We start from the raw sequence: 27,782 nt of genomic DNA on the forward strand, positions 1-27,782 counted from the left end.
TGTTATGTGTGTATCACTTCACAGATGAACACAAAGTTTGACAGCACCCATGTTAGGCTTTGACCCAGGTCGTTAGAGCCTCAGGCAACCCAGCCCAGTAGGGCACACTGATCATGTATTACATTGTTAAAAAAAAAACCAGGGATGGAAACAGGAAAATGGCTTTTCGGCTGAAAAACTGATATTGTGTGATCAAATAAGGATTCAGATTCACAAAACTGATCAGTCTGAAATAAAATCAGCGGAAATCCTCGGATCCACAAAAAATCGTCATTCCTGAAAACCAGACACCTAATACAACTGTCCTGGGCTTCCTTTCACAGACCACACTGAAGTGATTGTAATTCACTTACGTAACCTTAGTGCAGTGTTAAAGATTGGGAGTTAAGGTTAACCTTAGTACAGGTTACTTGGTGAAAGGCGCTCCAGGACATTTGATTCTGAAGGTAAAAACATGACTGTTCAGGAGCGGCAGTATATCACATCTGCCTGTCTCCTGCTGTGCTACCCGGTTGAAAACACCTGTACAGTGAGTTGAATTCGTCACTTTTAGATATTTTCCCCACATAGTCATAAGTGCTGGGGATGACAGAAATAGGCTACAAACATTATACCCATGTGTGGAACTAAATCCAGACCCTTGTCCAGACAAGCCTTACCCACTAGCCTACCCTACCACTAGCCCTATTCAGGGGCAACTTCATTTAAAAATAAAAAAAAGCTTTAATACTATCTAAAACACAAAACAATACAGGACTTCAAGCAAGAGTTAATTTAATTCTCTTAATTGGATCTTACAGTTCCCATTCATGAGTCACAGAGTTCTAAAAACAAATGTTATTTAATTACCCATGCAGTATGTGCAACTCAGGTGTGAATGTTTCACTACCACCCCCTGACATTGACGACTACCTGGAAATCCAAACATCATTTGAACATGTTCCCATCCCTACAACTTGTGAGATGACAATCAACATATTTACACAAGACTATGACAAAATGTACACTATGATATGAAAGGAAATGATAACAGCACTAACTACATTCTTTGATTGGTAACAATGCTTAATATCATTATTTGGGCCATACAGAAATAGCCAGTCCTGTTTACTGTGAAACCCCTGAATACTGGACACTGAAAACAATGAAATACAAAGGTTAGATAAGGAAGAAGTTTGAATGTATTGCCTCACTCACTTGAGCTGCTTTAACTATGACCTAATGTGGGCAACCAGTTGGACGTTTTCCTGAATTTGTTTCAGTGACCATCGAAAGTCTGTTTGTTTGACATTAGGATAATTAATTCCTGTACATAACATATTATTTTTGTGGGAGTGTTTGGATGAGATCCAAGCATACTCCTGAAATGTCTTACATCTAAGTCACAACCATCCCCATCTGCCATACATCTTTTGAGGATAAAAATGTGGATCCAGAAATATAATTAATCTGGTCCAGAATTTGGGGAAGAAATACTGGTATTGGTGAGGATGTCCTGCAGGGCACTGCTACATTAACATAACATGAACACACCTGACTTGTGGAAACGTTTGTCATGTAAACTATTGCTCAAATTATAATACTTGTGTTTCAGGTAACTACGGTAACACGCTTAAGTGCTTTGTGCAAGTAAGTAGATAAAGAAAATAAATCATTAAAAAATAAGTTCTTATATGAATGTTGACGATTAATTACATATGTGATAAAAACACCAGGAATGGGAGGAAAATGACAGGTTATCCAAAACACAAGTACCGTTTCTACCAGACATTGAGCAATGTTATAAACATATACACCCTATTTGCCCCATTCTAAATGGGTTTGAAGCAGGTGTGAATGTTATTCAAGTACCAGATCATTCAGTCATGTGCACGATGTGACAACATGGCATGGTCAGCAGCTTAACTCCCCTTGTTCCTCCAAAATGAAGCTGCCATTACGAGTCTTGAATACACACACCTCTGCCAACACACAAGTGTTGACCATCCTCTCAGTGTAGTGTTCTTCAGTAGGTTCCCCTACACAAGGATGACACAGAACTCACGTCTACAAACATGACCAGTGTCAATACCATATGCACATATTACATTCAAGTTCATAAATCAGGTTAAAATCACAAATGACAATCTAGTAACATGACAAGCACAAGATAAAATCATAATTTGGCATTAACTTCTATAGTGAAATAGCCCACTGCTGAAGTTCAGTGTATGTATAGAATAACAAGACTGCTCCATGTGCCTGTATGAGACTACATTCCCCAACACTCCGTCAATACATACAGCTCTGTTCCATGATGTAGTGCACTCTCCTACTTCAGTAAGCTAATGATAAAGTCTTTTACAGCTCATGGATGCAAATTGGACCCTCATTTGTGTCTTGTGAAGACAATGCTTCTGCATGACACTAACGTCAGTAAAGAGCAGAACCATACAAGATATGACACACTGCTATGACAGCACTTAAGAGTTGTCTACGTTGTGGAGTACTGATAAATTCTTTGGTTTATGTAAATATACTGCGCAGGGATTATCAGTATTGAGAGTGATGGAGAGAAGCAGAACATACAAGTCTGAAGTACAGAATCTTATGAGATGTTGGAGACAGAACATGTTCTTCATAGCAAACGGAATCTGTAATGATGTCATATTCAAGACAGGATGAGAGTTGGTGTTTCAGTCCGGGTGACTGCACAAGGGAATGGAACCAAACAGGCATGACCAGAGAACCATCTGTTGTTGACAGGATGGCATCAGTGACAAGGTTGAAATACATGGCATGGCGTTTGAAATTTACATCAAATGATGAATGAAAACAAAACAACAGGATCATTTTTTTGTTGCCCCAGTCTTGTTTTGAAGTGTGCTGTCATCACCATTTTCCTCATTCTTCGCTGACACTTGTTTGGAGTCATCATCCTGGAACACACAGCAAACCAACCTGGTGAAGCCATCACAGCACAATCAGTGATAACACGTGCATTTCTATAGGGCATCTAGTCACACAATAGTATGCTTTGTGCACTGCTCAGAAAGGTGATTGTTGGAAACATATGGTTTGAAAGAGAGGATTCTTTAGATAATATTTGGTTTCCGCATGGTTTCCGCCATCTTGAGGGAAGCAGGCAGCTCATTCCATACTAATGTATGAACAAACGTTATGGGTGTCAACTTCTTTGTTGTTTTCATGTTTCTGGGCTATACTTTGCCCGTTTGTGAAAACAATAAAGAAGTTGACATCCATAACATTTTGTCGTATAATAGAATACCGACTTCTAAATGAATCTCAAGAGCCTCATCACTTCATACTGTTGGGGCAACATTGGTGAAAATTCTTTTACTGTTTTATACTTTGGAACTGTAAAGTGTGCATGTTTTCAGTTGCACACTGATGTTAGCAATACTCCAGCAATATCGAGGCCAGGGACACCACAAACAGGCCTCAGGAAGAGTAAAGCCATACTTGTGCTGATGCTGATATCAAGATGAAGAGTATGTGTGCACCAGTTCTTGCAAGTAAGATGGAGTCAGATAATTGTAGCACTTGTAAGAAGTCAGAAGAATACTGACATCCGTGTGAGGTGCTAGAGGGAGTCAATGGAAGCCTTTCAGTCAAACAATAGGGAACACTGTACAACTCTAAAAATACTGCCTCACATCATAAGATTAAATGTGTCTGTCACACATGATCTAAATGGTACAGATGTTTGAAAGCTACAACAATGTAGCATTAACTTTGGTTTCAATGGTGGTTCCAGGAGCTGACCATACAAACAGATTTTCAGGATGACAAGTGAACATCCAAACAGCTAAGATACCTGATTGGGGCAAGTTTCTTGATTAAATACCATACTCAGCAATACTCCACCCGTGTAATGGTGGCCCATAAAGTGTCAACTAGATGATCCAGTGATTGATAATGTGTGTCATCATCCACACAGTCTCGATGAGATGACATGCAGTGGACCATTCACAAGGCCAGACTGGCCAATCAAACAAACTTGTGAACTGCCCTACTGATGCAGCAAAGTTGACAGCTTACCGCCTTGAAGATCTTGACAGCATGTTCAGTCTGGCAATGTTGTACAAGGGACCAGGCAGTGTTAAACTGGGCGTCACAGGATGCACACAACAACTGAGAGGGCTCGTCTAGAATGAAGATCTTAGGTGTCAGACACAACCATGAATCCTTTATATACAAACAATTACTTTAATGGTCACCTGTTTTCTCTATCAGTATACTTGTAAAGGCTAATTTTCTTGAACTCATATCTATGTTTGAAGATGGACAATCATAATGCAGAAAAACAATTTGGACATTTATTGGAATGGATTCATCCATTAATATGATAGCGATAAATCTAACACTAAATTTACACATGTGCTTGGTTGAAATATTGTTTCTATTTTGGTTATTGCTTGTGTTGAAACATTTCGAGGTATGATGATTGCAATAGTACAGTTGTAAAACATGAATTCACTATTGACTTAAAGTAATCCTGCTGTGATGGCATCATCATGATGCATGAGTGATGAGCAAGGGAGTTTAGTTTTACGCCGCTGTAGCAAAATTCCAGTATTAGCATTATGCCCATGTTGGGAATGAAACCCAGGTCTACAGCGAGATAAGCGAACGTGTCAACCACTAGGCTACCACACCTACAAAAGGATGACATCCCCACCTGACACTGGTGGTGGAGGGTTCTTCTGACACTGACAGCTGAAGCGTAATCTGCAGGGAATCTTCTTGTGTTGTGCCAGACTGTGTAGACTGTTGAACTGGAGCTTGCACCTGCCGCATATCAGAACATCCGTACCTGCTGCAAAACAACACAAACTTTGCTTTCAGCAGAGCAAACAATGATAACCTGTGATGTTCAGATAAACATTTGGAGTGAGTATAGATTAATCACCCTTACAAGGTGGTTATTTACATATATGCTATGAGGGCTTTGCTTTGCCTTGCTTTTAGATAACTACCACAGTGAGGGTGATTAAACGCCTTACACCATGACAGCATACTTGCTTCATATGCATCTAATGTATTAGGCATGAGGATGGTTGTGAAAATTAGCAAAATTTGACAATTTTTTAAACAGAAATAATTGCCCTTCGTCAGTTAATCAGTTGATCTAATAAAACACTCCCAAGAATATAGAACATAACTATCTCTAGTGTGTAATCTAGTGTTTAATGACAGATGTACAGAAGAAGAGTGCTTACAGCTGCCTGTATCTGACTCTGTGGGATCATCTATCACTGTCAGTATTTCTGTGTTATTGTACCATATTCATGGACATTCATTTAGACAAATGTGTTAAGGATTCCCGTCCCTCCAATGTCACTTAATTTGTTGGATCTTCATGCACATATGAATCTCATTTGAGTATGGGCTGTCAGATCTTCAAGCAAAGGGAAATTTTTTGTAAAATGCCAGAGTCCAGTGAGATTGGACACATTCCTTGAATGTTTTACCCACCTGTGTTAATGGAGGAGATTTTCGACTTGGTGGCGCTACTGGACGTGGTGGGGGATGGGGTGGGCTTCTTGGCAGGGGGTTCTGATGTGTCGCCAGATAGTGTCACCAGAGTGCGCTTCATGCTGGAGTTCACTGATGGAGTTGTGGGGGTTGTTGGCTTGGAGTTCAAACTTGGACGCCTGGAAATATGATACATGCTGCATGAAGCATGCTACATACCCCAAGTAGGAAGAGACACTGTAGATACTGACAGTACCATTCAATCTTTCACTGATTTCCTTTACTGTAAAATGTCTTTGACATAATATGTGTGGAGTAATGTAAACACAGTGAACCTTCTATGCAGATTCATCTACACTGATTTACTGAATATATCAGAAACAAAATTTAAAACAGATCTTTCATTATCTAAACATTGTCAGTCCAAATCATAACAACATTAACTGATATTTAAGATTTGCAAAGAGAAACACAAACAACAGGAACACGAACAACAGGAACAATGCTGTTACACGTTTTACAGACTTCGCACAGGACATTACTTGCCAGAATCACAAACTCATCATAATTCTAAAGACTTACAAAAAGGTCTACTGCTGACATGTTGGAATGGTAAAAATGGTAGCACACAAGGACATATTACTTGTCCCAGTTAATTTCACCAGTCCCTGACCATGGCAGGAAGCATGTCCAGGTTGATATTGAAGTGTGTAATACTTGTTCTATGAAATTAGACGAACAAACTGTCCACATTATTAGGCAGGGGTGCTACTCACCTTTCATTGGGAGGTGTTTTCTTGATACCACGACCCCTTGGTTCAGAGGCTATATTTGTTGCTGAAGATGTAACATTATGTTTATTCTGTTAATGTCAACCGGAAGTATACAGATTCACTTGATACAGATTAGTGGACATCTGTTAATGTCAACCAGAAGTATACAGATTCACTTGATACAGATTAGTGGACATCTATTAATGTCAACCAGAAGTATACAGATTCACTTGATACAGTGGACATCTATTAATGTCAACCAGAAGTATACAGATTCACTTGATACAGATTAGTGGACATCTATTAATGTCAACCAGAAGTATACAGATTCACTTGATACAGTGGACATCTGTTAATGTCAACCAGAAGTATACAGATTCACCTGATACAGATAAGTGGACATCTGTTAATGTCAACCAGAAGTATACAGATTCACCTGATACAGATTAGTGGACATCTGTTAATGTCAACCAGAAGTATACAGATTCACCTGATACAGATTAGTGGACATCTGTTAATGTCAACCAGAAGTATACAGATTCACTTGATACAGTGGACATCTGTTAATGCCAACCAGAAGTATACAGATTCACTTGATACAGTGGACATCTGTTAATGTCAACCAGAAGTATACAGATTCACCTGATACAGATTAGTGGACATCTGTTAATGTCAACCAGAAGTATACAGATTCACCTGATACAGATTAGTGGACATCTGTTAATGTCAACCAGAAGTATACAGATTCACCTGATACAGATTAGTGGACATCATGATGGATTATGCATATTAGGTTTAATGACGTTTAGTCATTATGTGAAGGATTCTAAAAACAATGTAGACTCTGTTACACAAGAAACCAATATTGTTACAAACTCTTTACTTTTACATGTTTCACATCATAGAAATGTATCAGTATATTACCTATTCAATAAGTTAGATCATCAGTGAGCATATTCTTATCTGTGTACATAATGATTCTCCCATCAGCTGTTGTCATCTGAAAACATCTATACCTAATGGACGTCATACAAGCCATATTCAATGAAACAAATTTTGTGTGCAGGCTTCTACTGCCTTTGACTGGAGCACTGTGCAGAGTATACCATGCACATGAAACATTGCACACAAAGTCAAGTGAGAAAAGCTATTTGTGCACTGTGGCCCCTGCCAACACCGGCTGACTTGTTGACTTCTCTCTATCTTGGAACAGACTGTTACTTGATAGAGCAGAATCGTAGAAAACCGTATTGTTTTGTTTAATGCCATAATGGGCAATATTCCAGCAATATGATGGCGGGCAACACATAATCATGTCTGGACTGATACTGATAAACATCAAGGGCAACAATATACACAAATTGGGCAAGTAAGGTTTTTATGTCATTTTCAACAATATTCCACGAATGTACTACCCACAGGCAAGTGTTTACTTCCTACACTGACAATCATGATACAGTGTTTGAAATTAAGTTTGTTATGCAGTAGCAAGTACTTGCATACCTGGTATAAAAATATGTCCCTTAACTGGTCGCAGATTTTTTTCCAATTGCATAACATCCATCATATAACCAGTTCATAGTGTGTTAAGTACCTCTACAGAGTGGTATTTAATATCAAGCTGGGCAAAATTAATACCTTTACTTGTGTTAGTAGACAATGTTTTATTGCCCTTGCACTTCAGGAAATGATGACTGTCCATTATCAAACATATGGGGCAGTAATGTTATACTTCTGCACAGGTGCACTGAGCAGACTGGTTCTCTGTTGCAGTTATGCAAGCACTGCGATGTGGAAGTGACCAAGAAAAGCTACGATGAGCATTTTTAAAAAATTAAAACACCAGTATTGGTAACTTTTCGAACGAAAGTGTACAAGTGGTGTTCTTTCCGTTGAAAAGTGATGAACATAAGCAGTTTCACTAAAAAATACCAGGTAGCAAGTTATTGCTACTGTGTGTTTTTTCAGATAGCAAAATAGGATCTTGAATAGCAAATCTGCTACCTCAAAGCCTTCATTTCAAACCTTGTGATATCAAATGTAGAAGTCTACATTAGTCTGCAAACACAACATAAACTAGAAAAACATCCAAATGGAAACTGTAGCTAGTCTGTATAGCTGGATACCCACCAATGACCTGGCCAGCATATGTCTTCCCATCTTCAGCCCCTGCTGCTATTCGGGCCTCCATTTCTCTCCCATACTGTACAAATGCATAACCCTTGTGCATGGATATCCCAGTGACTAAGCCAAACTTCATAAATATTTGCTCTACATCTTCTTTGTTTAGAGCAAAAGTGTTCAAATTTCCAACAAACACTCGAGACTTGGCAGATGCTGGATCATTTGTGTTACTGCTGACAGGTCCAGGGCCTGGAGGGCCTCCTGGGCCGGGTGGTCGAAGTGGACCCTGTGGCCCTGGTGGTCCTGGCCTGAGTGGTCCACGTGGACCAGGAGGTCCCATGGGTCGAGGTGGTCCTTGGGGACCAGGCCCTGGAGGCCTCATTCTGGGTGGTCCCATTCCAGGAGGTCGCATGCCTGGTGGTCTCATCATCATGCAGTTTCAATAATTTGGAGCTCTTATCTGAAAAAATGAAATTAAGACATATTCAAATCCAAAATATAAACAATATTTCCATCTTTAGTACAAATATCCCATGACACAACATAATTCCCAATGGACAGGAACGAATTCAAAATATGACCTTTCTCAATTTCAAGGAATGTGAAAACTCAAAAACAGATACAGAATTGTCCATGTTCTGGCATCCTCTCATTTGACTCAGTTTGTGTGACACATTATTTGGTTCATATATACCATCGGATCTGTAGAAATTAAGGAACATATTAAAAACACAAAAAACATGACAAGATCTGCATTTTTCATTAGTGCTTAAACATTTCAAAATTCTTCTTATATGATAATTGATGCATACACTTGAATCAATCAATACAAAATAATGACACTATTACCCCATAAAAATCAGGCAAGTATGACTGAAACAATCAGTTGACTTTCATTGTGCCCTATACAAACAGCATATGCCATTGTTATCAAGCTGCTATAGTTTGTATCAAACTCAATGCAGTTTTGCTGTAATCTAACAGAACATCACTTTCAAGTTTTACAACAAGGTTAATCACATGAACAGTTAATGACTGATCCTTAGCAAATTTCTTAATATGTGAATCAATAGAGAGAGTGGCTATCAACAAGACACTCCATTTCTCACATGAACATAATTTCCACAATTTATAAACGAAAGTCAAGTGCACCTAAAAACAATGTAACTTCCTCAATCACAAATAAAAATAAACACAATCACAGTCAGACCAGGCTGAAAAAACATCCAAGATTCAGATTTGTTCACAAACATTGAAACAATTCATTTAGCAATCAACAACGAAGGAACTCAGTCCAAATACGACTCGGAATGATTGCAGCCGATCCATGCACCTCCAATAACAACTACCTTTGAAAACCCAATAATGAAATGCTTCAGTTCCACAAAAGATAACCACGTAACAAATAATGTCTGCTAATCTAATAGGTGTGCTTTCCACATGTTTGTAAAAAGTACACTTACTTGGCGCTTCTAGGTGGCGCTGTACTTCCGCTTGGTATGTACAAAAATACGAATTCCTTCTTGAATTCGGGAAAGAAAACGGATTTGATCATTATTAATATTTACATATATACCAATTACCGTTGTGGTACTATACTCAGGTAACCTTTTTGATAATAAATGGGACAGAAATACGTTTTATTACTTCAAAAAGCGCCACTGAAATAGTATATGTGTTATTCGTTTTAGACTTACTAATAGCATTTTGTACCGTACACTGGACATGCTTTCATAAGGATCGCCAGAAAGATCGACCTTGAGGGAGAGAGGCCGGTGTGTCGGCAAGATGGGTGGATGTACGAACTCAGACGGGTGAAGTTTGTTGTAACATCACCACGAGTGCAAGGTATGATCATATTAACAACGCCTATTGCAGCGACGGTTTGCCACTAAACCTGATCGTCTCTAGCAAGTTTCCCCAAAGCGATTTTAACGTTACGCAACTTAAGGTTGTCGTAAGTCTACGTAACTGTGAGTATATACCATGAGTAACGCAACAATCGTTTTGAGGAACGGGACCTAGGGCATTGAGACTTTCAAACCAGTAGTCTAGATAGAGAGTGACATCTTGTGTCTGAAATTAGAGACCACATAATAGACTTATTGAAGTTATTCATGAATTTGATTGTTAGTTTAAAAACCAAAACATCCACTTTCATATCCACAATGTCATTTGTATCGCAAAAATTACTAGTAAATTATTTTAATCATAATCTGTGTTGTGCTGAGAAGGAGATACGGTTCCTGCAGGTATGTACAAGTTAAAAACTGCAAATATGTACAAGCCCAAAACCCAAAAAGTTTTGAACTTCCCTATTCCTTTAACAATTCCAAGGGCCCATTCATCACGAATTGGTCAAAGTGACCTCCTAATCAAGAGTTTCTGGCCTGCAATGGCAAATTGCAGTTATGAAGTAATGAAGTGAAGGTCTTCATTATGTAATTTATATAGTTTTTGTTGTTGTCATTCTGTAGTGATTTTGAAAATATTTTATTCAAAGCGCTAAAGGTCACATGCAACCACAAAATCAAGTATAATTAAAACACAGTTATCACTTATACATAAAAAGCAAAGAAAAAACAAATAAAGAAAATTTTAAGGTTATAATTGCAAAGCAAACATGCAATGTTTTGTACTTGGGTTTACCTCCCTCCAAATGAAGCAGCAGCGATACCGAACCCAGTCAGGGCCAGTGGGTGTGCACTCAAGTGTAGCGACACCTTTCCACTGGTTCATTTCCCAATATGCTTAACGGGCTCTTGTCTATGGTTTATGAACCCAATAGATGTTAATTTCAAATTGCATGTGGTCAGTGATTGAAGTTGTGCATTGCATATTGTCTTTAGCAGACAGGCAGACATAAAAGTGTCAGTAAACCAGACATTGAGTTTTCTATCACAATCAACATGTTTTTTGTTTTGTTTCTATGTAACGAGTAGATGATTTACTTTTTTGTGTATAAAACAAGATTGGGTTACTGCTCGCAACCTCATACTGCGGGCCAACCTCAATATCTCCAGGGTATATGTTTTGATGAATCTCCACTATACCCTGGATGCATCTACAGCTAAGTCTGGTAAATTTATTACCTCCTTTGGCTGGCTTTTCCTCTTATCAAGTGTATAGACTGGAAAGTTGAGCGAACCAAGCACAACTCACTTTCGCTTTTTAAATTATCTCCCCGATTAAACTTAGCAACTCAGATCATGCATAGGTTCTCTGATAGAGGCAGAAGGAGTTCTTGAATGTATTTTTAAAAATGTTCGAACCTATCATTGTCTCTGTCACTGCAAACAAACCTTCACAGCTGCGACCGCTACTAATGTTGACACTGGCAAGTTCAGTTGTAAAGGTGGCATAGCTGGCATAGCTGATTGGCTACTGTGAGGATGTGGATCCAGCAAAGAGAAGATGAAGATGCATCCAAGGTATTGTGGAGACTTATTGGAACGTATATACCCGGGAGATATTGAGGATGACTCCGGGCAGGTGTACTCTTTCACTGAGCTCCGCAAACCTATTCCCTGCGCATGCATTATGAACACAGCACAGCATAGCTGTTGTAACAACTTTTCTCCCCTAGCGCTGTGTGAAAATTAGTGAAGATTTGAACTCTGATTTGGGGGCTTTTTCTCATTGAGCTTTTTTCTTTCAGCTTTATGTGTTGAATTGGCATTCTTTTATGATTTCTTTCAGTACGTGCGTACTGAAAGGTATCAAATCTGCAGAAGTTGTGTATTACATTGCATGTGACCTGTAACATTATCATTAATTACATGTATGTTCAGTGACTGTTTTGTCATGTAATGCGGAAAATCAATGGGAGAACAATTCTGTAGTCATTATCCTTACTTTAGAAGATGACAGGGCTTATAATGCATTATTTTGACAAGGTTAACTAGAACAAAATGTCCGATGATGATGTTAATTGTCGTTCTTGGAATGGAAGGGTGGTATTTCTAACCTTTATTTGTTCATCTACAATACATGCACTTACTTTGTAATTTTTGCTTTGTATTTATAGAGGGAGTAAGGGGCTATTGCTTAAAGAAATTTCAATCAGGTGTGGCGAGCGTTTAATTTACTACATTCTTGAGAAAATTGTATTGTTTCAAAGTCAGCATGTCAGCATTTTCAATTTCATCATGAATCTCATCCTCCAGCAAATGACACATAAATTAGAAAGGTTGGATGTGTTTATGAAACAGTTGTTGTGGGCATGGAGACTCAGTCAGTGAACAAAAGAAAACAGATGTTTCCATTTTTAGCTTGGGTCTGCGCACCTGAATACATTGCTATGCATATATGTACATGGGTTTTAAAATATTATGCATTTCGTGGACACAGCTGACGACAGCAGTTCTACATTGTGAGTTTGCTAGCCATATTTCTGAGGGACAAATACGTCCATATAGAGCTCCACCCAGGACTCACAACTTACACTTATAGTAGTGCTTCCATTATGCTATAGGGAAGACATTTACATCATTCAAGCTTATTTATCAGTCACATTTTCGGTGAATGTGCAGAGGGGGCAGTTTTTCATTGTTTTACTGTTTTGTTTTGGTTCTGGAATATTGAATGTCAAGCATAACTATTTTGCCTTTTCATTTATTTTATGAATGGTGAATAGAAACTGCCTCATTCCCAGTTAGATTGAAAACAGACAGACAGATGGTCAGATTTATTTCTGTAATACAGGACCAAAGGCCCTTAATAATGCAGGCACATTGGTACATGATGCTGTACATACTAAAGTGAATTAGATACTGTATACATTATAGATGAAACATTGTGATATCAGGTTTTGCTTCTTACTTTCTTGACAAAGGGGACGTCCGAGACAGATTAATGTGTTGATGTTGTTGCAAGATACTACAGCTAACAGGTGTGAATTAAGGGAGGCTTTCCTATCTAATACTGTATTGACATATCTCTCACATATTGACATATTGACACAAGAAATGCAGGCACAATGTTAACATCATATTGTAGATGTTTAGTATTAATTTATTACCATGAATGAAATGAATTACACATTTTAATATCAGTTTCATTTCTTACTTTCTCTATATTGCAGTACAAGACACCTAATGTGCATATGCAGGTTATCAAGACTGCGGTTAACAAGTGTACAAGGAGGAAGGCATTCTTGTCATAAAGGCAGGTGAACAACGTGAACTGTCACATATCGTTAGTTTGCAAACCACAGCTCACTGAATATATTATTGCTCAGACTGAAAATTATCATCAGATAATGTTTGATTAAAATGTGTGGTAGTGAAGAAATATGTGCACCCATATAATTCATAGCCCACTTTTCTTGGCTCAGTTGTCACAAAACTAATTGCATTGTTTCATCTCAACAATAACCTGCTTCAAATGGTGGTGTGTTTCTTGGTGACTTAATCCGAGAGTGTGATCACAAATTCTGAGATAAGGAAGTCTGTATAGACTCACCTACAATGTGTACATGAGTTTTGAAAACAGGATAGATGGGTGCGTTATGGTGGGTAAAACATTCATCAATGTTTGTTAACAAAACCCTTAAAATTATCTGCCTCCTGTCTGCTGATCGAGGTCCAGCATGTTTTCTTAGGTCCTGTAAACTGGATATTTTTACAGCTTTTGAGATCAGCAACAGTTAGGCTTTATGCAAAACCAGCCTCTGACACATCTGTGCATGCTAGAGTGGTTATGAAGGCTTGTTTCTGTATTACATTCATTTGTTTTTGTGATTTGTCAATGTATTACACTCTCGATTGTAAAGGTGAAAAGTTCACCTTCTGCAAAGAAATAAATCCTTTGTAGTTAACGTGCATTAACTTTTACGAATCTCTTCACTTGGTAAGCATTGAGCTTGTAGAAGTAGAATGAGGTGACAGTCCTGAGACTGGGTGGTAGATACAAAGAGGACCAGTAACCTTGCCCAAGTTTTGGTCTTTTGGACCACACACATGACATGCTGTTGGTAAATATAGAAAATTACATGTGATTTCTTTTCTGTCAGGTCTTGTCAGGCGTTGATCTTGTAACTGGACGGCCATCAAAGAAGCATGAACAAACTAGGACATAGCATCCTTCAGTTGGCATGGAAACCTGTAGTGAAGTCTGTTCGGACTGGAAGTGAGAAACTATTTTCTAAGAAATACCTGCTGTACACTAACACTGCACTGACGGTCGGCCTCTCCCTCACTGGGGATGTTGTCCAGCAGAACCTCCAGATCTGCCAGAACAAGAACAGGATATGGGACAGGACTCGAACATTTCATGTATCCTGCACAGGGTTTTTCATTGGACCAGTCTGTCACTACTGGTACATATTCCTCGACCGGTGGCTGCCAGGGAGGACTCTTCGAATTGTGTTCAAGAAAATTCTTGTGGATCAGTTGGTTTGTTCACCCATGTTTATCGGAATGTTTCTTCTGAGTTTAAATTACATGGAAAATGACTCCTGGGACAAGGCCAAGCTGGACTTAGCTGAAAAGGGCAAAACATTATATATTGCTGATTGGATAGTTTGGCCCCCAGCACAGCTTATCAACTTCCTGTTTCTGCCTACACGATTTCGTGTTTTATATGACAATACGATTGCATTTGGATTTGACTGTTATTTTTCGTATGTGCGTTATGATAAAATATATCCAGACAATGACCACTCGTGTGAAGCAGAAGGTGAGGACACTAGGGGTGTAGCCACAGTGGATGAGAAGGAAGACTCTCTGCTGCAAGGTGTCAATAATAAAATGCAATTAGAAAACTGTGATCAAGGGGAGACTGTGTCAGGTGATTTATGTGAACTACATATATTTTCATGAGTGGAGTTCTGGTCTTGTCATGTTCAGGGGCTGTTCTCCTTGAATTCAGGATCAAGGGCATCAGTTACATTTCAAATGTTTATTTCTTTTACTTATGTTGTTTATTGAATTTATTTCTTGAAATACTGAGCATGTTAAGTTTCACCGAAGTCAGTTTGATGCACTTTTAGCATATGTTTCTCAGACAAGCTAATCTGCCTCTGCCATATGGTAACAACAACTATCACAGTAACGAGAAATGGATCCCATGAACTGTCAAGTGCCTTGAGATTTTGTATTACACCATCATCATGGAATACATACATGATGTTTCTGTTGACAACAGTTTTCTTCTGGTAGTATTTATCATTAAGCTTTTATTTGTTGCATACAGATTTTTTATTGAAGAAAGTAAATGAAATATATGAGAAATTTGTGTTCTGTGTTGTTTAATCAGCGTTTATGTGTTCCTGATTTCCTTCCTCAACACTGCTGGCCAGGGTTTGCAATACTTTCATTTGCCAGATGGCCATCAGGGCCTGCTGCCGCATGTGTCTACAGGCCCTGAATGAAATCTGCAGCCCAATTTTGTGAAAGTCAAACTGTACACAGTTTCACACAGTATCTACAATATCAGTTGGTGAAGCAAGCCTGTGACACAGAGAGAAATGTTATTTGTTAGGACAGGTGCTGACATTCCTATGGACAAAGCGCTGAAATACCAGTGGAACTGTAAGTTATTTTATGATGACAGAGGATTCCTGAATGATAATAAAACAATTCTGCTAAAGGTTCCAGTTGACAAAAATGGAACTGACAGATAATTTACTGATGGCCACTAGGGCCTGCAAATATTTGAAACTTAAATTCAATATCAGTCAGCGCTGGGCTTTCAGGCCATTGATTATTTTGACACTGGTGCTGACATGGGTGACATTAGAAATCCCAGCCTGACAAGCTATGTGCTGTCCATGCTGTAGTCTTACATCTTACCCCAGCTAGTTCAATAGCTCACTCACAGATTCCCAACGTTCATGTTTGTTTAGGATAAGTCTGAAAAAGGCTGTTACACCTTAGTTAGTAACCATTGATTATCTTGAAGTTTCCAGATGAATATCTCCCATTGCGGAGAGAGACTCAATCTTTGGAAGTTAGGAATGAAATCAAATTTGACCTGATACTGATGGATTCAGATACAGCTTTTGTTTATTTGTAGTTAAACTCTGCTCATGCATTCTAGCTATATGGTGTGTATCAATAAATAATTTATGTTGGACAAGACAATCCAGTGATCAACATCATGCGCATTAACCTACACAACAGGGATGACATGTGTCTACCAAGTCAGTGAGCCTGCCCCCTAATCTTAGTTGTTTCTAACAACAAGCATGGGTTGCTGAAGACCATTGCTAAGTGGGATCTTCAGGGGTCCAGAACAAAACAGGAAAGGTTGTGGAGGCAAGACACTTCAGTTAACATACAAGCCATAGTAACAACCCTTGGGAATGTGTTTGAACCTGTGGAGCCTATTCAGCTGCTGGCCTGTTGTGGTCAGTATCAAAAGTCTACTTCCAAGCCAGCCGCACAGATGTCCCTCAGTGGATGCGCCAGTGGAGAGCCTACAGACCTGGAAGTCTGTCTGTGGCAGAACCTTGCAGTGAGTGAGTGGGGAGTGTGTGTCTGTCTCTCTGTCTCTCTCTCTCTCTCTCTCTCTCTATGTGTGTGTGTGTGTGTGTGCGTGCGTGCGTGCGTGAGTGTACAATTTTAAGAACAGTAGACTAGATCGTTTTCATATCTGGTACCAAGGTTCGTCACAGTGTAAAACACATCCCAGTCAGGTTTGGTGACCTTGACATTCATTTTAAGGTCACAAGGAGACTTCACCACTTTTACGCTTGTCAGCAAGGTATGTCAAGAACCGTTCACTGGATTTTTGTTCATATTTCATAATCAGGCTTTATCCGGGAAGGCACAGGGCCCAATCGATTTTAGTGACCTTCACAACTACAGAGCAATATATGAAGAGGTTGACTGGTCATGTTTTTGTTGACATGTACCTTCATCTTAAACTACGACCCTCGTTGTCATTCCTGTTTAAGTTTGATTTGATAATTTACTGCGGGGGATTATGTCAATGCTAGTGACAATGCTTGTTTTGTTCATATATGGGTACGTAGCGTGTTCCATGAGACGTATTGATGTCCGCTAGTCATTGGTATGAAGGTGTAAACTTAGAGTGACGCTGAGAGATGGTGGAGACAGTGATAACACATATGTGGTACCTCCAGTTATAGAGGTTTTCGTTACTGACATAAATATGAAAACAGATAAAGTTCTTAAACTGTTTCCACAGCTCTGCCTGACGTGATCAACACGAGAGACTGGCCCTGAACTATGTCCGAATTGCATTATCAGTTTAACCCTCAGCATGTTTATGACAAGGAAATGTGCTGGTTCGTAATATAGTGCAGGTTCACTATACACTTTTATTTATTATTTTCTATATACCCACTGTGACAGCCAGCCAGATTTTACTGGTATTGATGTCCCGAGGATCAACAATGCAGTATTTAACTGGCATTATCACTAAGGTGACATAATCCGCCACAAGTTATCAAATTAAACTTTGAAAGTAATGAAAATGAAGGTAGTAGTTTATGATGAAGTTAAATGCGCCTTCCGAAGAGGAAGCTTTGTGAAAAATAAGAAAATCCAGCTACCAGTCCTTGAGATATCGTGTTGACAAGCTTAACATGGTGAAATCATCATGCTGAAATCATCAAAGTGTCTTTGATAGAGTGACCGTGAATATTGAGTGAAGGTCACCAAAATCTACTGCGCCCTGCACCTTCCCTAGATGAAGCTTGATGTCCAATGTGAAGAAAATCCAGAGAACTGTTCCTGAGGTATTTCGCTGACAAGCTTAACATGCTAAAGTGTGGCCATGACCTAAAAAGTTAAATAAAGGTCACAAAAAATCGACTGGGCTCTGCACCTTCCCTAGAATAAGCTTGGTGTTAAATATGAAGAAAATTCTGGAAATGGTTCTTGAGATATGCCGCTGACAAAAGTAAAAGGTTTAAATCCCCTTGTCGCCAAACCTGACTGAGACCTGTCTTTTACTATGATGAACCTAGAAACCAAATATAAAAAGAATCTTAGGAATGGTTCTAAAGATATTCCAATTCGTAATTACGTATGTACGTACGTACGGGCGAAGAAGCCTAATCATAATACTATATCCCAAGCTTCGCGGTAGACTCGGTGGGGGATAATACTTTACACTACAACATCACTGCCATCTAAACAACAATGTTGGGGAACTATACATTTTTTGTCCATTTGATCTCTCATGATTAATGTTTTATAGTAATAAGGATGACTCTGCACGTCATTCGATGTTAAAACAGCGCTGGACCTTTCCTTTGATGGTTGTCTACATAAATAGAAGGGTAATTATTTGTTTCGTAAACATGAATATTGAGGACCTTCTAAGAGTACTTAAATATTCATCTTCTGTGACGTTAGAATGGTCCCGTGTTGTTATTTCTTCATAGGGCGTTGAGAATATCTTGCAGTTTTTATGCTGAAAGCCATTTCATTAAACATGTACATATTGATACAATTCAGCGTAGATGGAAGACGTTACAGACGATAATTACAAGGTCTGATGAAGGATTTAAGCTAAGCATAATAACTGATGCTACAATGTACTTGAAGAAGGAACATCGTGGAACCTTTCCTGTCGGTATATCTTTACAATGTTGTTTGAACAGCTCTAAACACGAATTCTTGTCGCCAGTATCATACATGGCCAATCCACAATGAAACAATAATTCTCGAACAGATGAGACACAGGCAATATCTCCCGTATCATCTGATGTTTAAGGGTTCAAAACTGTTTCTGGATATTCTGCGAAGGAGCTCTCTGATCAGTCTTATTGAGATGACAAGTTACATCGTGCAAGGCAAACAGCAGATGATCGATGTTTGCTTTGTGTAGCCAGAGTGAGTGAGTGAATGGGTTTGGTTTTACGCCGCATTTAGCACTATTCCAGCAACATCACGGCTGGGGACGTTGTATCTGATATTGACAGTAATATTAGTTTCTTTGCTGGCCGTATGTCACTGCATGTCACATCAGCAGATCCAGTGTTAGCTGTCTCCTGCCACAATGGTGATCCTACTAAAATAATGCAACCATTGGTCTCATGAGTCGCAGGTTACAGTTAACCCTAATCCTACCAAATGACCCAAATCTATACAGTTTCCAAGTAATATTTACATAAAGTCCTGTACACTCTTTGAAATTAAAAAGTAGATAAGATCAGAAGAAAAGATGCATTGTGACCTAGATTTTGGATCTCGATTTTATCAATCCAAACACTGCCTTCTTAGTCTCGGTTACAGAGTCCTTAACGCAGACATGTTTAACAGGCATAATATCAACTAGCCGAACTGTTCCTGCCGAACTGCGGTATGTGAATGGAAAATGGATTTCTGTGTACTCTAGAAATATGAACATTTTGGAAACAATCCAGAACTGCATGAAACAAATACAACACTTTCAAATTAACGTGAATTTCTGCAATGAAGGGTTTCACCAATTGATCCACACATCATGCTCCTTTCCATGAAAGCTTCAGAAACTCCTTCCTGTAGCTATAGCTGACCAGATACTGACCTCTGATCACTTAATTGATTAATAAGATCTTACAAATACACACCACGCTTATTCTGTTTGTCTTCATATACGAGGGCTGGTAAAAAAATACTAGGCCTACATAATTTCTTGACTGGTGACACCAACTAATCTTAGGGGTGTTGTTGGACAGTGTTCTTCATCCGAATTTCCAGTTACTTTACTCAAATAGATCAACTAGTTCGAAAGCAACCGGTCCTTGATGTATACTAGGGTATACATACATTCATGATTTCACATTGTAAAATAAATTTTGTTCCTGAGAGCAAATGGCATTGAAATCCTGACAGGACCAAAGCTCCTGTAAACTGACGTTAATATTGGCGTGCTTCAGTGGAGCTTACACTTCAAGCACTGCTTCGCCTTTTCGTCGCTGTACGGAGTCAGTGGAAAGTTATGTGTCCCGGAAGTGATCATGTAAACAAATCAGCTGGAGTATGACGCTCAGTATCTTACAACTGCCGCCTGAGCTAGTGGCTCATGTACTTAGATTCCTGTCATCGTCAGATCTCGCCACTTTCGCTCTTGTCAGTAAACAATGTAGAGATCTGGTTAATTTAGAGTCGTTATGGCAACATCGATGTGTGCAAGGTGAGTGTGACTGTCAGCAGGTTGTATAACTTATAAGTATAACCCTCACCGCGACAACTCTAGCTGTCTGTCATTACTACCTTGAGGCTTGACTGTGTTAGTAGGATAATACAGTTCCCCAGCACTTGTAGTTGTGTGTGTTTTTATATGTGACAGTGTTGCCGAGAATCGCGATGCGGTCCTATACAGTCGGGTTATAGCTAAAACGGCACCACAGCAGAACGGCACCAAAATCGTTTGGTGAAAACGGCACCAAATTGGCGAAAACGGCTACTGATTAACGGGCTAAAACGTCACCATATATCAAACATCGTTATATTGACTTTATTATTATTTTGACTTTATTGTTTAATTGTTTGTAATGTTTAGATGTTTATTTATCAAGTCATCAAGCATCCTTTTGGGTTGTTTGGTGGTCCTGAAAAGGACCGTTGAGATAAGAGTTATTTAAACTCAATGGATGGGCCCATGAATGGCCGCACATCTCGTCAGGAGTTGGGACAAGGAAAGATCGCCATCCTTGAAATGGTTCCACAGGGAGAAAATCTCATCTTGCCTTGCTGATGACGTCTTTCTTACATAGGCCTTCAGACGTCCCTCCTGGATGAGCCTGGTCTGGAGGGGAAGGAGTTTAGCCTCCTGATACAGTTCTGGGACCAGGCGGTAAATTCCTGCTCCCTTACCTTGTTGTTCATCCGCCTGTGCCAGCCTAAACAGAAAAATACATTACTATTAATGTATTATTATTTTATTCAAGAATATCGGTAACTTTTATTATTATGATAATGTCTACATGTATGTATTATGAAATGTATACCTTCAACAAAGTTGTTAGTCCTGACCGTAATGTTGAAGACGGACCAGGTGCGTGGGGTGAACATAGGGTGGGTGATCCATTGACTTTCAAAATAGTCAGTGAGTTGACGCAACATCCCATTTGCTTGAACCCTATCCGATATTCTGTGGAATAGTCTTGTCACGTCAGCCGCAGGAAGAAATGTGAGCGCCATTAGCTTCCTCACAAACTTGTGAATGTTGTCATCCTCCATGTAAGCTACCTGAAATAGTACATAAACATATGTATATGATTATTCATGAAAAATGTGAATATGAAACACATAAAGATTATCAAATGTCAAATGCAACGAATATATTATATATATGAACGTACCTGTAGACCCAGTTCTTGACATTTCCGCCAAACTGCTTGGGTCATGTGGAACAAACACCCACAGATACGGATGTCGGGCAGAGACTTCCGTACAGCTTTCCATGCAGCCAACTCAAAATCCAAGATTATTGTTTTCACTATAGGTTTCTTAGGAAGAGCCTCTAGGATGGTCTTGAAAATCGTGACATAATCAGATGTCCTCCGCCTTGACATGATAACAAACACAAGAGGCACCAGCTTAAAGTCCTTGCCAGCCCGCACAAAAGCATGAATAGTCAGTAGCTGATGGAACGGCCTTTTGACAATCTTAAAAGTACCGTCCATGAACCACTGCCTACTCACACTCAAGTGCTGTAATTGCCGGTCAGTGGCAAACACCAAATGCCTCTCGCCTTTGTTTCTTACGTCACCACGCAAGAAGTAATCAGGTAAGAAGTTGTCGTCCAACTGAAAGTAGAAGAACAGTAATATTACACAAGAGCAGCAAAGTTTTTAAAAAAATATTTATGTTTATGTATTACTATAGTTTTTACACAGCCATATAACAAACATGTACCTGAAAGTCCAAAGACCGAGGTTCTTTAGGACGAAGAAGCTCCCTCGTTCTGTTGGCCATCCTCACTAAAGTGGCTTGGTTCTGACGACCACCAGGCTTGTCCGGATCGACGTGGTTTTGCTGGGCCTCCTCAACAATGCTGGCTCCCAACATATAGATATTGTTGACGGCTTTTTCCTTCACCTGCAGAATATAGCAATTGCACAGTTACACAGCGGTTAATACACTAATCTCAGTTTCACAGTTTCCGATTACACAGGTAACAAGCTCGTACAATCATTAAACAAACACGATAATTACCTCCACTCTCACTCTGATCGCTGTCAACTGACCAGGTTGGGGTGGGTGACAATGACGGTGTTTTCCCTCTTCAAACGAATTGCCGAACTGGATTACCGAGGCAGGACACGTTGTTGTTTTGTTTCTCACACTGCAACGCCAGTACGTTCGGTTGCTCGTTGATTTCTGAATAAAAAAATATCATATTATTTCAAACATATTTTAAATATTAATAATCAACTATTACATTTGCATTTGCATACACATGTATTTAGGAAGATGTGTCTGTACTTACCCGAATGACATATGTGAATCCATACGAATCCACAAGCTTCTTTTTTCCTTTCTGGGAGCCAGTGTCCACGATTGTAAAGACGTTCTCTGGAATATCAGCTGTAGGGGGATCGAGGATGGTGGTTTCAGTCATAGTTTGTTCACGGTCATCATGGTCGTCTGGAGGTGGCAGTGACGCTGATGATATATTAATGTCAGATATATCAGGAGCCCTTACATCAGCGTCCAGATCCATATCTTCTTCTTCTGGGGGATTTGACTCAGCAGTGGATTCCAGACTTAGATGGAAGTTGACGGTGTCCAGCATGTTGTCAAAGGAATTCCCTTCACACCGAACACATACAAAGGGGAAATCTTCTTCATTTGCGCATATCTCACGGTTTATTTATATCAATCCAAAGTTCACAATCCAATAACGTCTACTTACCTAATATATCTGTTTTTATTTCACAAAGTCTATTTACGAAACACTAAATGTTTATCCAAAGTTCACAATACAATAAAGTCATCATATCAATGTTCATCCTTTTTAAAATTGTATATGGTGACGTTTTCGCCATAACATTTGTAGCCGTTTTCGCCAAGGGAAGGTTCCGTTCTGTCCAAACGGTGACGTTTTCGCCAGGTGCCGTTTTGCTGTGGTGACGTTTTAGCCTGCACCCATACAGTCACGGCTCAAGCATGACCCTGCATCGCGGCTCTCGGCTAGTGACAGTGTGACATGCATGTAGGGGTCGGGGCCTTGTCAGTTTAATCATTACTAATGTCACACAACAAAATATAGAACTATGGAATCCTAGAGCTCATTCCATGGTGTAATAAATTCATAATTTATGGCAAGGTTGGGATATCATGTACAAAATCAATGTCCCTCTTCTCCTCCTTGTCATGTCTTTTAAGCATCATTTTCGGATCTTACAACCCCCAAGGCTGCAGGCCCCGGCCGGATCCAAGGGCGGAGACATGGTTGGCGAAGCCCCCATGAAGCTGAAGAAAAGTAGTGTTTTTAAGACCCTAAAAGTGGAATTGATATGTGAAAATGAGTGAAAAAGTGGCTTTGATTAATTTACAGCATAGCTTCTTTGTTTGTGTCCATACTTTAACTAACCAATGTGTTGGTTAAAGAACGGATGGAACTATTTTTTGAAACTACACCAATGAATTTTCACACTCTTTATTCAGAGAATTGAACAGCTGACTGCATTGCTCCTGTGGCCGGTCGTCTTTGCAATTAGCTGCTTGTCAAGTACATACTAAGTACATACATACAACGTAGAATATGTATCCCGTCTTTCACTTTAAACTACACAAACCCAAATATATAATGGCTATGTTCATACTGCGTGGCATTTAGAATCACACAATCCAACTCGCAATCTGTTAACAAACATCAATGGGATTTTTCTCATTTGTACTTAAGGTGTACACTTGGTAAATCATAGCACAACTTACCTTGAAATCCTGCACGTCTGCACATCCTACCAGAGGTCTGCTTGAGTGTACTCTTCCCCGTTGGCTGAATGCTGAACCACTGATCATCTCTTGGTTTCACAAGGGGATGCAAATACAAATCATCCAGAGCGTTCTTTGATCGGAGGGACATGTATTTTTGGAATATTCTCACAACGCACTTGTCTAGCTCAGTCAGATTAGCACATGCTATTACAGATTTAGGCTCAACACTAAAGTCCTTCAATCCTGTCTGAAAGCATTTGCTAACTTTTTCAGAATATCTCAGGTATTCCCCTTGCCCATTCTCACCAATCTCAAGCTGATTAATACTTAACTGATGATGTTCGTCTCCACTCCTTAGTGCAAAATTCAAACCAAGAAGGTACACCATGGTATCAACCAAAGTTGAAGGATCCAATGAACCCAGAATACCTTTGTCCCACAGAATATGTTCTTGCTCGAAAGTGATGACGTTTGCATGTTTTGTATGCAGTGCCCTTACAAGATTCCATTACGTAGTTCAAGGAATATCTTGTCCGATAACAGTTTCACAGGTCTACCTGAATTGCCTAAATGCATCTGGATTAGTAGGACAAGTTGCCTCAGTGTTTTTATCTACTTTGCGAACTTCGGAAACAAATCTACACAAACAGTAGTTTAGCTCATCGTCATTGAGCTCTTCCAGTTTATGGTCAATAACACTTAATTTTTGCCCGTGTGTATTTCCTTGTAGAATATTTCGATTTCTGCTCACCCTCCAATTTTCAAACAAACTACAAACTACGAGCTCTTTGTCCGTTCTGGAATGTTTCCTTCAGACAAATCAAACTATCTCGTCATCTGTCTTCAGAGGCAAAAATTGTTCCCTTGAACTCGGCACACAAATATTCGACGTGCTTGAAGAATCATTCATACAGTCAGTCGCTAATATGACTGTAATGGGGTAGTTCATTTACCATGCCATGTGACAGTCCCGTAGCGTCATAGCTACTAAGCAATTCATCGTCACTAGAATTAAAGTCACTTAAACACTTTGGGAGGAGGGAATCAGTTCGTCTGAGTCCGTCATGACTTCACCGGGGCACATGTGACTGTCTTATGGCGGCGGGAAAGAGTTCATGCACATCATGCTTTATGTCTAAATTGTTCTCATTAAGGGCCCGGCTAGTTGGTCTTCATGCCAATGAATGCGTATAAAGTTTGATAGAGTCTGCATGAAATGCATGGGCTTTTCTTGCTGCTAATATTTATACTTCTCGTCCAGGGCTCTGTTCAGCGGTTAACAAGCCCCAAAATGCCTCTATTTATTGTACACTTTCAGCTGTCATATGATTCAACCAAATAGTCCCTCATGTTTTATCATAATTAATCCATAAATATATGATTATATTGATAAATTGACTATTCATTTGTATATGCTATGCTTTAAATATGTTAGAGCACTTGGACTTTGGTCGCTCATGGTTGAAATTGTTAGTTAGAGCACTTTTGGCTTCGCTCATCGTGCTCTAACTAACAATTTCAACCATTAGAGACCAAGTCCTCATACTCTAACATATACTTATGTTAATTTTTTTTAAAAAGCCTGAGATTATCAATGTCTGCCATGAGAGCATGACAAATGCTTAAAAACCATGAGTCTCAAGCCAAAGGCATGAGAGTAGGCAGGTCTGCATTTTTGAATATGTTTATGTACAAAATTGCTGTACTCCCAGTACTAGTGTGAAAATCATCATCACACACACCCCACCCATCCTTCATCCCCAGCCCATAAATTATGAATGGTCCCTAAGCCATGGGCTTCTTTATGTAATAAAAATTTGGACATGCCCATTAGCCTGAGCACGGCTGTTCCGGTAGTAAACGTTCCCAGAAAACGTGTGCTAAAACTTGTGTAGCACGGAAATTTCTATTGTAAGCCTTACTTAAGCCCCAAGTATTGGGAAACTTGTCAGTCGGAAGGAAATCAGCAGTTGGATATTTTGGCGCACGCAGCCCCTGGTAAAACTACTCTATTTGTTCATGTCAGTCACAGCAATATATTTTGATTAGGATGGGTTGTTTTGTGAATATATGAAATAGTTTGTATTAGCCTAGGTTTTCATTATGGTCAGGTTTGTTGATTAGTGCTTTTTCGCACACTGGTCAGGATATGGGTGTGTCAGTTGGCATGTTATGAATATGAGAAAATTATTTTCTCATAGACTCATGACGGCTCTTGAATAAAATCATGTCTCACGTGACAGAAGTTTGGCAATGTTCATGTGAGCAGATTTACTAATCTATAGTGACTACACCCTGTCATAAAGTGCGAGTGTAAAAACAACACCCTCCCTTCAAAGAACTATCCACCATTGCATTGATTGATTGATTGCTCATTATTGGTTAACACAATAAGTTACCAGGTGTGCTATCTTGGGTGACCAATGAGAGGTTTATCACGTTTTCACCTGTGAAAGACCTGAAACGATGTGTCACTTTTTCACAAATTAGACTGTAGTAAGACCCACGACATAGAGCAGGATTATTTACCAACTGCAGATGAATGGGATATCAGTCTTTTATGTTGATATTGATAGATACATTCCTGAGCAAGGAAGTAGCCTGACATTGTTGCTATAACATTAGTCTATTTTAAATTCATTATTTGCATTTTGTTTTAATTTATTTGTAATAGCATTCAGCAGAATCTGTATGACAGAAAACACACACTAGATCACGCATACGGCATGTGTGAAATAGGATCCATATGGGCAGTCTATAAGATGTTTAAATGTTACAGCCATGTTAGAAATTTACCATAAGTATAAGCAGACTGTGTGTTCTTTTATTAACTTTCAAAATCAAACAAATATGACAATAAACTAATTAGGGGTATGAGAATATATATAAAGATGTAGATTGGGTTCGTTATTCTTCCTTTCTAATAGTTTTTTACCATTTCTACCACTGGCAGATGATTACCCTTCAACATGTTTCATTTGTTTTCATAATACATTTGTAATGAAGTAAAAATGACTTCACCTTTGTTGATCTGTTTATAATTAAACTCTCAGTTGCGCATACGGGATGTGCAGCAGAGGTCACGAACCAATCTTGAATTCTGGGATATCATCCGGGTACTCATGGGAGAAAAACAATAACAAAAGTTTACACCAGTCCACGGAAATTGTTCCGCATCATTGCCCTATTATCTATGGTATTTGACAAGAATAAAAGATAGCAAGAGAAAATTATATTTGGTAAGTAGCGTAAGAGAAAAATTAAAGATAAAGTTTTGAACCCTATAAAAAAATAACTTTGTTGGGGGTGGGGGGGTGGAGAGAGATGGCTTGAATCAATTTAATGACCAATCTGGTCTTGACTGTCCAATCCTTAAATAGCAGCAATCAGCTGTGTTCTGACCACACTGAGAGAGTGAAGTGAGCTGCCTTTGCAATGTTAGTGGAATTAGAAAGGAAGGCTGCTGTGACAATACTGAATAATACACATCCTGAGGACCTGACACAACAAGAATTATGTTGTCTAATATATGCGGTCAGAAAAAAAGCTATATATCCCC

The 27,782-nt window shown here is 39.2% G+C and overlaps 2 protein-coding genes and 2 pseudogenes across 4 annotated transcripts in view; 2 read left to right on the forward strand and 2 right to left on the reverse strand.

Annotated features, from left to right (window-relative positions):
• Positions 1-757: 757 nt before the first annotated feature.
• LOC137257872 (heterogeneous nuclear ribonucleoprotein C-like) lies at positions 758-9,897 on the reverse strand. 2 transcript variants are annotated; one of them, XM_067795359.1, is made up of 7 exons: positions 9,839-9,897; positions 8,382-8,835; positions 6,255-6,315; positions 5,479-5,657; positions 4,682-4,819; positions 4,042-4,148; positions 758-2,918 (listed from the first exon to the last, which is right to left on the reverse strand). In XM_067795359.1, the coding sequence occupies exons 2-7, from the start codon at positions 8,806-8,808 to the stop codon at positions 2,829-2,831; spliced, it is 1,002 nt and encodes a 333-aa protein (XP_067651460.1). In that variant the 5' UTR covers positions 8,809-8,835; positions 9,839-9,897; the 3' UTR covers positions 758-2,828. The 2 variants fall into 2 exon arrangements, with proteins under 2 accessions (XP_067651460.1, XP_067651461.1); XM_067795360.1 differs by having other exon boundaries at positions 9,725-9,849.
• A 37-nt stretch (positions 9,898-9,934) lies between these two features.
• Positions 9,935-15,607, forward strand: LOC137258713 (mpv17-like protein 2 pseudogene; annotated as a pseudogene).
• A 4,643-nt stretch (positions 15,608-20,250) lies between these two features.
• Positions 20,251-27,782, forward strand: part of LOC137258424 (F-box only protein 31-like) — a 44,676-nt gene continuing 37,144 nt past the window's right edge. The window contains exon 1 of one of the 2 annotated variants that reach the window (XM_067796101.1): positions 20,251-20,468. In XM_067796101.1, coding sequence (XP_067652202.1) covers positions 20,315-20,468 — 154 coding nt within the window. In that variant the 5' untranslated portion in view covers positions 20,251-20,314. The remainder of the gene's footprint in view (positions 20,469-27,782) is intronic. The other variant, XM_067796102.1, reaches the window with a different exon arrangement.
• On the reverse strand, positions 20,922-24,371 carry LOC137258621 (uncharacterized; annotated as a pseudogene).

The sequence above is a fragment of the Haliotis asinina genome, chromosome 12 (assembly GCF_037392515.1).
Source record: "Haliotis asinina isolate JCU_RB_2024 chromosome 12, JCU_Hal_asi_v2, whole genome shotgun sequence".
NCBI lineage: Eukaryota > Metazoa > Mollusca > Gastropoda > Lepetellida > Haliotidae > Haliotis > Haliotis asinina.

Excerpts from the sequence above, each read along its gene's own strand:
- LOC137257872 (XM_067795359.1), bottom strand. The coding sequence starts at position 8,808 with ATGATGATGAGACCACCAGGCATGCGACCTCCTGGAATGGGACCACCC. Across the intron at positions 4,149-4,681 it reads CCCTCCACCACCAGTGTCAG|ACGAGCCCTCTCAGTTGTTG; the intron begins GTGGGGATGTCA and ends TCTTCATTCTAG. Across the intron at positions 2,919-4,041 it reads CTGTCAAGATCTTCAAGGCG|GATGATGACTCCAAACAAGT; the intron begins GTAAGCTGTCAA and ends TGTGTGTTCCAG.